General features: G+C 38.4%; 1 protein-coding gene across 4 annotated transcripts in view; it reads right to left on the minus strand.

The window, feature by feature from the left end:
• DCLK1 (doublecortin like kinase 1) overlaps window positions 1–13,485 on the minus strand; it is a 358,368-nt gene extending 344,883 nt beyond the window's left edge. For all 4 annotated transcript variants that reach the window (XM_058548007.1, XM_058548006.1, XM_058548010.1 and 1 more), the window contains exon 1: window positions 13,296–13,485. In XM_058548007.1, the coding sequence (XP_058403990.1) occupies window positions 13,296–13,405 (110 nt within the window). In that variant the 5' untranslated portion in view covers window positions 13,406–13,485. The remainder of the gene's footprint in view (window positions 1–13,295) is intronic.
• Window positions 13,486–14,011: the final 526 nt, after the last annotated feature.

The following is a 14,011-nucleotide window of genomic DNA, read 5'->3' on the forward strand; positions in this document are numbered from 1 at the left end:
CTCACCGCAAAAAAAAGAGGAGGATTGGCAGATGTTAGCACAGGGCTGATCTTCCTCACACACACACACAAAAAAAGATACAAAAATTGTCAAAACAGGGCCGGCCCCGTGGCTTAGCGGTTAAGTGCGCGCTCTGCTGCTGGCGGCCCAGGTTCGGATCCTGGGAGCGCACCGACGCACCGCTTCTCCGGCCATGCTGAGGCCGCGTCCCACATACAGCAACTAGAAGGACGTGCAGCTATGATATACAACTACCTACTGGGGCTTTGGGGGGAAAAAAATAAATAAATAAAATTATAAAAAAAAAAATTGTCAAAACAAATTTAACAAAACAAAAAATGAAACACATCTTGAGCTAGCAGTTTTTGTTTTTTTTGTGAGGAAGATCGGCCCTGAGCTAACATCCATTGCCAATCTTCCTCTTTTTGCTGAGGAAGATTAGATCTGAGCTAACATCTGTGCCCATCTTCCTCTATTTTGTATGTGGGAGGCCACCACAGCATGGTTTGATGAGAGGTGCATAGGTTCGCGCCCAGGATCGGAACCTGAGAACCCCAGGCCACCAAAGCGGAGCACGCATACTTAACCACTACGCCATCCGGCCAGCCCCTTGAGCTCGTAGTTTTGATCCAAGGAATGCAAGACTGGTTTGACAGAAGAAAAATCAATTAATGTTATTCATCACTAAAATAATTTAAGGGAGAAAAATTGTATAAAAATCTCAACAAATATAGATAAGTATTAAATAAAAATTCAACATGCATTCGTAATAATAATAGAAGGGAAATTGTAATAAAAAAAGTCTCAAAATTCTACAGCAATCATCATACTAAATAAAGAAATATTAAAAACATTCTTTTAAATCAGGGACATGACAATGATGCTCATTATTACACTACTATTCAAACATGATAAGGCAAGATAAAGAAATAAAAAGTATAAAGACTAGAAAGGAAGAAACAAAATTCAGCATTCTTAGATAATATGACCATCTGAATAGAAAATTCAAGTAAACCTACTGACACATTACTAGAATTAATAAGATAATTTAGCAAGGCTGATACAGAACAAATACACAAGAATCAGTTACATTTTTACACACCAGCAAAACAGCTAGGAAATGTAATTAAAATTAAATCATTTAAAATAGCATTAAAAATATAAAGTACCTTGGAATAAACATTAGAAAAGATGTGCTAGATCTTTATGAAAAAATTATAAAATTATGCTGAAAGGCATTATAGAAGACTTAAATAAATGGACAGATAAACCATGCTCATGGATTGCACAAATTAAATAATACAAATGTAAATTTTTCCCAAATTGATCTATCGATTTAATGTGATTCCAGTAAAAATGCCAACCATCTTTTTGTTTTTGTTTTCATTTTTTGTGAAATGTGACAAGCTTTTCCATGGAAAAGCAAATAGCAAAGAATAAATAGCCAAGATTCTACTGAAGACGAAGAACAAGGTGGAGGAACTTGCTTACTCGCAAAGTTATATTATTTAAGACATTTTGATGTTGGCACAGGAATGGACAAAGAGAAAAATAGAATAGAACAGAGATTCTAGGAACAGAACACTATATATAAAAAAAGATGTTTTATAACCAGGTGGACATTGCAGACCAGGGAGGGAAAGAGAGGCTTTTAGTAAATGATGTTTTAGATAATTGATTATCCTGATAGGGGAAAAATAGATAAAATTAACCCCTAGAGCATATCATACTCAACAAGCAATTCCAGGTGGATTAAAGATTTTCATGTAAGCATAAAAGCAACAAACAAATTTGTAGGAGAATACATTTTTGATATTAGGACATGAGAACATTTCCTAAAGACACAGATAAAAAGATAAAGGAAAAGATTAATAACTTAAACTATATTAAAGATTTCTATTCATCAAAAGATATTATTAAAAAATGTAAAAAGAGAAGCCATAAACTGTGAGTTGACACAATTTGCAACCCATATTATTGACAAAAGACTAATACCCAATTTATAAACAGCCTCTACACTAAAAATTAAAACAACAAATCAGTAGAAAAATAGGCAAAAAAATTTGAGCAGGCAAAAAACTTAGTGAATAAACATGAACAAAAGCTCAATTCCCTTAGTAGTTAAAGAAATTTAAATTAAAATCACAAGACAGCATTTCACACATACCACATTGGCAAAAATGAAAGTGTATGACAATATGAAGCGTGATGAGGTTGTGGAGAAACCAGAATCTTATACAGTGCTGGAGGAGGTAGATATTGGTAATAATCACTTTGGGAAACCAGTTGGTATTATGCAGTAAAATTGCAGGTAAGCATGCTCCACGGATCAGCATACCTACTTCTAAATACATACCCTGGGGAAAGACTTGTCATGCTTTCCAAAAGACAGGTAAAAGAATGTTCCTGGAAGCACTATTTATAACAGAAAAAAATGTAAAAGTATAAATAATCCAAGTATACATCAACAGATAAATGGATAAATCACCTGATATATTTTTATAATGACAAACTATACTGCAGATAAAATGAAAGAACTACATTTGCCTACATTTACTTAGATGATTCTCACAAACATGTTGAGCAGAAAAGAAAATCAGTTTCCATTTGTTTAACTGATATATATTTAGTAAATTAAAACATAAAAAGGTATTATTTGGAAATTATCTCCTTAAATACCTGTCTCCCACATTAGACTATTTATTCATTTAAGCTTTGAATTGGTTAACTGAGAAGTATTCAGTGAATATAAATTGCATAAACATACTGTATTGAAATCATATGTTTAAATTAAATATTAGGGCCTGCCCTGTGGCTTGGCGGTTGAGCGCGCGAGCTCTGCTGCTGACGGCCTGGGTTTGGACCCCAGGGGCACAGCGACGCACCGCTTCTCTGGCCATGCTGAGGCCACGTCCCACATACAGCAACTACAAGGATGTGCAGCTGTGACATACAACTATCTACTGGGGCTTTGGGGGAAAAAAATAAATAAATAAAATTATTAAATTAAATATTAAACATATTAAATATGTGTAATATGTTTCCTGCATGACATCGTGAAGTACTCCAGGATAGGCACCTATCTTTCTCACCTTTGTTTCCCCAGCATTTAGCACAGGGTATTTATACATAATAGATGTTTCCTTAGCCTGTGTTTCTCCCAAAGCAGAGCCTGAAACAAAGTCTTGGGTACAAGTGATTTATTTGGGAAGTGAGCCCAGGAAGCAGCAGTGAGGGAGAGGAGGAGAGAAAGAGGGAAAGCTAGAAATCCAGTACAAGAATAAGTTATCAAATTGGCCACTACTAGGGACAATGATGAATAATTCCACTGGACCATCTGAGGAGCCTTATGAAACACCTTCAGAACTGTCTTTCCAATGAAAGATGGAAGCATTTATTCCTGTGTTTCTATCCCTTGTTGTTCAAGGATGTCCACGGCTTTAACTCTCCTTGAGACTGGGTTACCCACGGCAGAGTGTGAAGCAGATTCCTCTGGAAACCAATACCTGAGTCAGAAAAGGTCTAGGGCAGGAAGTAAGAGGTACTGGGCATGCAGCCCCTGGCCAAGTGCTGCCAGACTACACCTACAGCTGGTAAAGGCCTTCCTGTACCTGGCTATCAAAGAAATAGCTACAATAAGAGATGGGAACTAGAAGATTTCTATGAGCACAGGTGTCCAATTCAGATGTTCAATAAAGGATGGATGAAGACAACTGAAATGATGCAATCAGCTTGAGTTTAGGTTTAAAGTTATTTGAGAAGTGTTCCCAGGAAACAGGAGTGAAGGACTGGCAAAGCACATCTTCTGTTTCCACCCCACCTCCCAATTATGGAACGTATAATATAAAACTAAATGTCATAGGGGCTGGCCCAATGGCATAGTGGTCAAGTTCACGCACTCTGATTCTGCAGCCCGGGATTCACGGGTTTGGATCCCAGGGGCGGACCTGCACACCACTTGTTAAGCCACGCTGTGGCAGCCTCCCACATACAAAGTAGAGGAGGACTGGCACAGATGTTAGCTCAGGGACAATCTTCCTCACCAAAAAAAAAAAACTCACACAAAAAAACCCAAAATTAAATGTCATGTTTCCCCTTTAGGTTTTTCATATTCAATACAATTGTACAGATATTATTAGCCAATAGAGTGAACTGTATTGGCTCCAAATCTATCTACTTATATGTTAAATTCTATATTTGCAACAAGTAGTACAATCCTTCTCAGGAGTTCACCTTTAAGTGTGAATTATGGGTTTAAAAGAGATTGAAATTAACAAAGATAGAAGTAACAGATATTAGATTATTAGGTCTAGATTACATATTAGGCCTAACCTAAATCTATTGTATCATAACTTCAGATAAAATATTATGTTAACATATTTTCATTATTACATAATGAAAAAGAAAGAGAATTGACATTTGCTGAGGATCTACTATATGGCAGCCACTTTGTATATGTTCTCTCACCTAATCCTCACAACTACTCCTTGACATAGGCTTTTTAGCTCCATTTTTACTTACTAAGAATATTATGCTCACTGAGAGGTAAAGTAACTTTCCAAAGTTCTCATAATTATAAGGTGGCAGAATAAAGATTTGGTAGCAAATCTGTCTCAAAAGTCAGAGCACCTTCTACTACGCCATTAAGCCTAGAAAGTGCCTAGAGAGCAAATGCATTTCAGGAAAGATGGATAAAAAGCCAGGAGGTGGGGAAAATAAAAAAGAAATGTACTCATAGGTAGAGTAACATCATCTAGTTCACAGCCGGAACAAGACTAATGTAAGTAAACATGTCAAGAGAATTTGTCCTACAATAGTTACTATATTTGTTTTTTTTTTTTAATAATTATTTATTTATTTATTTATTTATTTTTTCCCCCAAAGCCCCAGTAGATAGTTGTATGTCATAGCTGCACATCCTTCTAGTGGCTGTATGTGGGACACGGCCTCAGCGTGGCCGGAGAAGCAGTGCATCGGTGCGTGCCCAGGGTTCCAAACCTGGGCCGCCAGCCGTGGAGCGCGCCCACTTAACTGCTAAGCCACGGGGCCGGCCCAGTTACTGTATTAGTAAGAAATGACTAAAACCCAGAAATCAGGTTGTTCTTTATTTCCTTTTTTCCTAATGTTGGCTATTGTTCAAATTATATGATTCATCACATTGGTAAAAAGTGGATCTATAGATTCAGAATGCTAAATTCGGAATTTCTGCACTTTCTACAACAAGCTATATAAACTGCAATACTCGGTCTGCTTCTTGTTGTCGTTTCTTCTTGATATAGCTGTTAATAAAGTAGCAAATAGCCCTGTTATTCTCCAAGAAGTCAATGTTATTCCTAAAACCATAAACTTGTATACAAAGAATTAATTTTCATTACAAATTCGACAGCCACCTCACAAAATAACCTCTGGTCTTTCTAACTAGTTTCGCAAAGTAAAACCTAAGAAGGAAATAACAAGGATCAAAGCTGAATTCAGTGAAATAGAAAACATAAAAGCAATAGAGAAAAATCAATGAAACCGAAAGCTAGCTCTTTCAGAAGATCAATAAAATTGATAACCTCTAGAGAGACTCATGAGAAAAAAGAGGGAATATACAAATGACCAGTATCAGGAATGTGAAAGGTAACATCAATTCAGATTTTACAGGTACTAAAATAATAAGGGAATATTACTAACAACTTTATGCCCATAAATCCCACAACTTAGAAGAAAAAGACAAATTCTTTAAAAGACAAACAATCAAAGCTTTGTCAAGAAATAGATAACTTAAAATAGCCCTTTACCTATTAAAGAAACTGAATTTGTATTTCAAAAATCTTCCCACAAAGAAAACTCCAGACCTAGATGGCCTCACTGGTGAATTATACTTAATAATTAAACAAGAAATAATAGCAATTCCATACAAACTTTTCTGGAGAATAAAAGAGAAGGGAATAGTTCCCAACTCATTCTAGAGGCCAGCATTACTCTATATCAATTTTTGACAAAGACTTAATGGTTGTTACATGCCATCAAGTCAGCTCCAACTCCTGGCAACCCTATGAATGAGTGATGTCCACAATGTCCTGTTCTCAACAGGCCTACTCAGCTCCTGTAGACTCATGCCTATGGCTTCCTTTATGAAGTCAATCCATCTCATATTTGGTCTTCCTCTTTTCGTGCTGTCTTCTACTTTTCCCAGCATTATTGTCTTTTCCAAAGAATCCTGCCTTCTCATGATGTGCCCAAAGTAGGACGGCCTCAGTTTTATCATTTTTGCCCCCAGCAACAGTTCAGGCTTAATCTGCTCTAGGACCCACTTGTTCATCTTTCTGGCAGTCCAGGATAGCCGTAGAGCTCTCCTCCAGCACCTTATTTCAAATGAGTCATTTTTTTTCCTGTCAGCCTTCTTCACTGTGCAGCTTTCGAACCTGTATATAGCAACTGGAAATATGAGGGTGTGGATAATCTCGGCCTTGGTCTCTAGTGTCACTTCCTTACACTTGATGGTCTTTCCTAATTATTTCATTGCTGCCCTTCTGAGTCTCAGTCTTCTCTCGATTTCTTGGCTGCAGTCCCCATTTACACTGATGACTGAACTAAGGTAAACAAAATCTTTAACAATCTCAATGTCTTCATTGTCTATGTTAAAATTGTGTAGTTCTTCTGTAGTCATGATTTCTGTCTTCTTGTTCAAATGCCATCCTGGTTGGGCACTTTCTTCTTTCACTTTCATCAGAAGTCATTTCAAGTTATTGCTGCTTTCTGCCAGTAAGATGGTGTCATCTGCATATTTTAGACTGTTGATATTTCTTTCACCAATTTTCACTCCTCCTTCATCTGAGTCTAGCCCAGTTTTTCGTATAATATGTTCTGAATACAGATTAAACAGACAGGGAGATAAAATACACCCTTGTCTAACACCTTTGCCTATAGGAAACCATTTTGTTTCTCCATATTCTGTCCTGATAGTGGCTTCTTCTCCACAATACAGGTTATGCATCATGATAATCAAGTGCTGAGGCACGCCCATTTCTTTTAGAGCAACCCATAGCTTTTCATGATCCATACAGTCAAAGGCTTTACTGTAGCCTAGAAAACATAGACGAACCTTCTTCTGAAATTCTTTGAAGCACTCCAGTAGCCAATGAATAATCCCAAAAGAAAACTATAGACTGATATCCCTAATGAACATACATGCAAAATTTCTAAACAAAATTTTAGGAAATCAAGTCCAATAATATATAAAGAGGATAATATCTCATGACCAAGTGGGACTTACACAAGAATCCAAGGTTGAATTAACATATACATATCAAACAATGTAATTCACCCTATTAGAAAAAAAACTTAAAACCATGTGATCATTTCAATAGACCCAGGAAAAGCATTTGACAAAATCCAACTATTGATCCAAGCTGAGTATGTTTCTCACCATACTAGGAATAGATGGGAACCTCCTCAATATGAAAAAGTGCATCTACAAAAATCCTACAGTTATATCATACTTAAGGGTGAAAGACAATGCTCTCCCACTAAGATCAGGAATAAGATAAGGATGTCAATTCTCGTAACTTTTATTCAACATTTTTCTAGAGGTTAAGCTAACTGGCATAAGACAATAAAAGAAATGAGTCATTCAGATTGGAAAGGAAGAAGTAAAATGATCTTTATTCACAGACAACATGATGTAGAGAATTGGATGAAATCTACAAAGAAGCTATTAACAAACGAGTTTAGAAACACTGCAGGATATGAGATCAATGCACAAAAATCAATTGCATTTCTATATATTAGCAACAAACAATCAAAAGCTAAAATTAAATAAACTATTACATTTACAGTAGCATCAAAGTGTATGAAATACTTAGGGGAAAACCTGACAAAAGACGTACAAGACATGTACACTGAAAACTACTAAGCATCACTGACAGGAAGTAAAAAAAGACCTAAAAAGGGGACTTAATATTGTGTTCATGGATCATTAGACTCAATATTAAGATGTTAATTTTCCAAAATTGATCTATTTTGGATTCAGTGCATTCCCAATCAAAATACCAGTGGTGTTTTTTGAAGAATTTGACAAGGTTATTCTAAAATTGATAGGGAAATGCAAAGAATCTAGAGGAGTTAAAGCAACTTTGCTAAATAAGAATAAAGTGGCAAACTAACACTATCTGATTTCTGGACTTATAAATCTACAGTAATCATGATTGTGTGGTATTGGTGTAAAGAAAGACAAGTAGATCAATGGAGCAGAATAAAAAATACAGAAACAGACCCACATGCATGTGGGCAACTCATTTTCAGCAAAAGTACAGGAGCAATTCAACGGGAAAAGGTTAGACTTTTCAACAGATAGTGCTGGAAAAAGTCAATATACATATGCAAAAAAATAAACTTTGATTCATATTTCATGCCGTATACAAAAATTAACTTAAAGTGGATCATAGATCAAAATGTAAAACCTAAAGATACAAAACTTCTATAAGAAAACATAGGAGAAATCTTTGTGACCTTGGGTCAGGCAAATTTTTCTTAGACACAATGTCAAAAGTACAATCATTAAAAAAAGATAAATTATACTTCATCAAAATTAAAGAGATTAAGAGAAATTTTAAAAATTATTAAGAGATTGAAAAGAATTGAGGCTGAAAAGAATTATTAAGAGATTAAAAATTAAGAGAATGAAAAGATAAGCCCCTGATTTGAGAAAATATTTGCAAATAATACTTCTGATGAAGGATTTGAAGGCAGAATATGTAAACAACTCTCAAAACTCAATAATAAGAAGACAAACAACCCAATTAAAAAGTGAGCAAAAGATATGAATGGATAGAAAGAAGATATACTGATGGTGAATAAACTCAACATGATTAGTCATTAGATAAATGCAAATCAAACCAACAAGACAGCACTAAATATCTATTAGAATGGCTAAAATTAAAAGACTGACCTTACCAAGTGTTGATAAGGATGTGGAGTGATTGGGACTCATACACTGCTGGTGGGAATGTATGTAAAATGGTACAACCACTTTGGAAAACATTTTGGCCATTTCCCAGAAATGTAAACATACACCCTATCATGTGATCCAGCCATTCTATTCCCAGTTAATTATGCAAGAGAAATGAAAGCATATTTCCATACAAAGACTTGTACAGGAATGTTTGTACCAGCTTTATTTGTCATAGCCCAAAATTGGAAACAAGCCAAATGTCCATCAGCAAGTACCAGAGCAACAAATTGTGGTACATGCATAAAATGGAATAGTACTCAGCCATGAAAAGAAATGAAATACTGATACATAAAACATGGGTAAATCTCAGAATAATCATGCTGAGTCAAAAAAGCCAGATAAAAATAGAACAATTACTACATAATTCCATTCATATAAACTCCAGAAAATGCAATTAATCCTTAGAGACATTAAGCAGATCAGTGGTTGCCTTGAGATGGGATGAGGGGCAGGCAGGAGGAAACCTGTGGGCAATGGATATGTTCATTATTTTGATTGTGTTGATGACTACTCAGGTATATACATTTGTACACTTTATGTACAGTTTATTTTATGTCAATTATACCTCAGTAAATATGTTATTTGTTTATACTTAAATAAAAGTTTAGCAAGCTGATTTCTCCTCCCTTCATCTATGGTATATTTCTTCTCTTCCCATCACTCTATCTGGGATGAAAGCATTCCTGAGACTCTACTTCTGGGAAGGGCTCATCAATTGAAATTAGTTTACTGATATTTATTTGCACCTTCAGTTCTCTGATTATTTTTTACTTCTTTTCTTTCTTTTTTTTTTTTTTTTTGGTACCTTATCTTCCTTTTCTTATTGTTAGGGTAGGATTGATGATCTCTTTTTTTTTTTTTGTGAGGAAGATCAGCCCTGAACTAACATCTGATGTCAATTCTCCTCTTTGCTGAGGAAGATTGGCCTTGGGCTAACATCTGTGCCCACCTTCCTCTACTTTATATGGGATGCTGCCACAGCATGGCTTTACAAGCGGTGCATGGGTGCATGCCCAGGATCCGAACCTGTGAACCCCGGGCCACCAAAGCAGAGCACGCATACTTAACCACTGTGCCACCGGGCTGGCCCCGGATTGATGGTTTCTTGCAACTTTTTACATTCTAACCAGAAGTCTCCTCTATGTTGATTTTACTTGATCTGGGCCCTTAATAATATCTAAGAAAAGTGTCTGGTTTCTCAGCTTGAGCCTAAATGGTATTTAATTCCTATTGAGGAAAAAATTTAGAATTTCAGACTGTAGAAATCTGTATAATCACTGCTACTGAATAAAGTGAGAATACTTTCAGGAATTTCCAGATCCTTCCCATATCCTGACCATGAAGGAAAAACAGAGACCTGAGAGGGCTGTACCTGGAGCAGAAAAACACTAGGTGTCTCACAGCTGACACAGGGTCTTTCGCTAGAGACACAAACCGCTGACCTCACTAGCCCCGAGCCAACTCTGGGAGCTCTATATTCAAGTGAAAATGCTAGGGATTATCACAAAAGATCCGGGAGCAGATTCTGGAGCAATTTATATGCGATGGATTTTCGATGCCCCGGAGGAGGTCACAACTATGTTAACCTTACAAGAATGGTTGGGAGGGGTGACCTAGCGGAAAGACTCTCTGAGGCAGATACGCAAAGATGATCAAAAGGGGGAAGAGACACTTAAGGGTAAACCATATATTTGCACATTGCAGTCAGAGTATCCCTCCCGTGATTAACCCTCCTCGGCTCCACATTACTCTCAGGATGAGGATGTAGGTTACAACAACAATCCTCTTCAAGGGTGGCCCCTGACCCACAGGAGTCAACCAGCTGCTACTGGTCCCCAACGAGGTCAGGACAGAAACTGAAAGTAAGCTGTTGGGAACCTTTATAGTTATCTGATATTGCCATGACATGCAAACACGTCATCAGTCATTCCTTTTCCAGTAATTTGCAAAAGTGTAGGTCTGCAACAGATTGAAAACTTAAAAAATGGATCTTTCACCACAAGCAGTTTGAGAAGCACTGAGCCTCTTTGTGACCTCTCTGCCACCCAAGCCTTCTCTTCTAGTCTCTTCTCATCATCTTGAACTCTGTATTACCGCCATAATAACGTATTTTCAGTTCCCTAAAAGTGCCAAGCTTTTTCTCAACAATAGGCCTTTGTTATTTTCTTTGCCTAACATTTTCTTCTTGTTCTCTCAACTTTTCTTTTTTCTATTTTTCTTTTCCTTCCTTCCTCCCCTCCTTCTTTCCTTCCCCTCTCCCTCCCTTTATTTTCTTTTTCTTTCTTTCTTCGGTTGGGTTTTCACATTCTGCTTCAGCAGCCCAGGGTTCGCCGGTTCGGATCCTGGGCGTGGACCTACTCACCACTCATTAAGCCATGTTGAGGCGATGTCTCACACAGAAGAACTAGAAGGACCTACAACTAGGATATACAACTATGTACTGGGGGCTTTGGGGAGAAAAAAAAGAAAAACGAGGAAGATTGGCAACAGATGTTAGCTCAGGGTCACTCTTCCTCAAAAAAAACCACAAGAGAATCTATGCTAGAGTGCCTTGGCTTGGTCACTGGGGGGACAGGAGAAAAGATGGGGACAGGAGAAAACACGGAAGAGGGTAGTGTCATCTTACGGGAGCATACAAGTACAGAAAAAGTAGTTAAAAGCTTAAAGAACAAAATTCATATCTATACTTAGATAAAGTGCATTTTAAATACTATAGATAATATTTGGCACTGGGCTCTCTATAACAATTGAGAGAGGAAAAAACACACGAGTAAAACAACAATTTTTTCAAGTTTATTAAAGAAAAGCACTTCAAGGAAAAGTTATACAACTAAGGATTTTAAAATATTCCCCCAAAGCAAGGAACAAACTAATGAGAGTGTAGAAAAACTTGCCTCATTGTATGTAAGCTTTCCACCCTTAAAAGTCAACACGGAGGATAAACAAGTGTTTACATAAGCAAAAAGTTCTGATGGAAGAAGTGCAGGAAACAACGATGAGCAGAAGTGCCGAGTTTCCCAGAGACCTTAGACAATCTCCCAATCCCCATTGCCCAGATGAGGGGACTGGGATGGCACTGGACTCTTTTAAGGCAGAAAATTATTTATTCCTTTCCCAGGAAACCTGATCTTTTCAGTGTTTGTTAACAGTAAGGAAAATTTAGAATATTTCATTTATTTGTTTGTTTATACTGCATCTTTTCCATAAAGGATTTAAGGTAGCTTAAAAAGACAAAATATATTAAGATTACGAAAGTTAGAGCTGGAAATTATAGAAGAAAAGTAAAGATGAGAATATGAAGCAGAGTAGGATTCAATAGATTTGGAGAACTGGCACCACAACACAATTCAGACTGAGAGTTCTGCAGGAACCAATAACGAGTGGGGTCTAAACAGCCCAGAGTCAGCCAGTCTGGCCTGAAACAGGGGTGCTTTAGCTATGTTCCTTGTAAATAGCAGAGAGTTGGGTTCTGCTTTAGGGGCCAATTTGAAAATTGTTTTCTTTTAATGGGTGGGTTAAACCCACTCTCACTTATTAGTATGACTGATTTATTTAGTCTCAATTCTGTCTTATTATTTTATGTGTATTATGTTATATTTACTTTGCTGTTTTTTTTTTATTTGGTGTGTCTTCCTTGCTTCTTTTAAACATTTGTTTTAGTGTTTAGGAAGATTTGTATTTTTTTTCTAGTGGGTGTTTTGTATTTTTATCATTTACAGTGCCATTAATCTCCTTCTTATTTAATCTTTTACTATTTTGTCTGTCAGTTTAAAATAGTATCCTTCGGAGAGACAGAAGTCAAGATGGCGGCGTAAGCAGACTCTGAACTCACCTCCTCCCGCGGACACAGCCAATTTACAACTACTCGTGGAAAAATTACCCCTGAGACAGAACTGAAAACTGGATGAGAGGAACTCCTGCAACAACGGACAATCCTAACTGAGGTGGAAGAGGCAGAGATCCCTTCTGGAGAGGAAAAACGCCGCCTTCACAAGCCGCCAGCTTCACGGCCGCGGGGAGCAGCTGACAGGTACGCAGCCTCCCTGGAGGCGGGGTCCCTGAGCCGGGGAGCACCCCCGCTGGGGGCATTTTGTGGACCCAGCACAATCGAGACCAGCGGCATAATATCTGACTTTGCCTGCTACTAAAGCATTGGGGAGTACCCCCAGAAAACCCTGTTCACAAAGAAACTAAAACCGGCTCTTAAAGGGCCCGCACGCAAACTCACCCGTTTCAGAAAGCATCCTAAAATCACCAGAAAGAAAGGTGCACAGTGCTGTGGTGAAAAGAGACTCACCTACTGGGCCCTGAGTGCATCTCGGTGAGGGGTGAGACCTCTCCAGGGACTGGGACATTGGCGGTGGCCATTGTTGTGGCCTGGTGTGGGCGTGCTGACACGGACACCATTGGAGTTCTCCCTGAGGCCTGCTAGCCCAGGTCTGCCCCACCCACTAGAGCACCGATTTAATCCAGCTCAGCCAGGGCAGGCAGCCCACCCTAGAGACTGGCCCCACCCAACAACAAGCCCTCAGGTAACTTGTGGGCCTGCATAGATTGGTGACTGGATTCTCTGCAGCCTGGCAACTGAGCCGACTTGAGCCGGGCAGGGTGTGCACAAGGAGCGGGTGGAGAGTGTGGGGCGGTGGTGGAGTGTGTGGGGCTCCCGCCGTGGAGAGACTGGGTCCGCTTGGGGAGGTCGGGGTGCGCACACAGGGCAGGACTGTGTTGACTGTGTGGGTGGACCTGTGGGCGGCAGGGTTTGTCAGCTGCAGAAGACTTGTGCTTCTCAAAGGCCCACATAGGGGGTTTGCCCCACCTTCCAAAGCCTGAAACAATTGGGTGCTCCTGTGCCTGAGGCCAGCCCCACCCAGCTGCAATCCTCAGAGAGCTGACAAGAGACCTAATAGGCTAGAGGCTTACAGCAATTGTAAGGCCCTGAGCTTAACAACCTGCCACGCTGGGGGCGTACTCACTTAAAAGAAATATTGCAACACAAATGTGGTATTAGAACTT

Source organism: Diceros bicornis, chromosome 9 (genome assembly GCF_020826845.1).
Source record: "Diceros bicornis minor isolate mBicDic1 chromosome 9, mDicBic1.mat.cur, whole genome shotgun sequence".
NCBI classification, from domain to species: domain Eukaryota; kingdom Metazoa; phylum Chordata; class Mammalia; order Perissodactyla; family Rhinocerotidae; genus Diceros; species Diceros bicornis.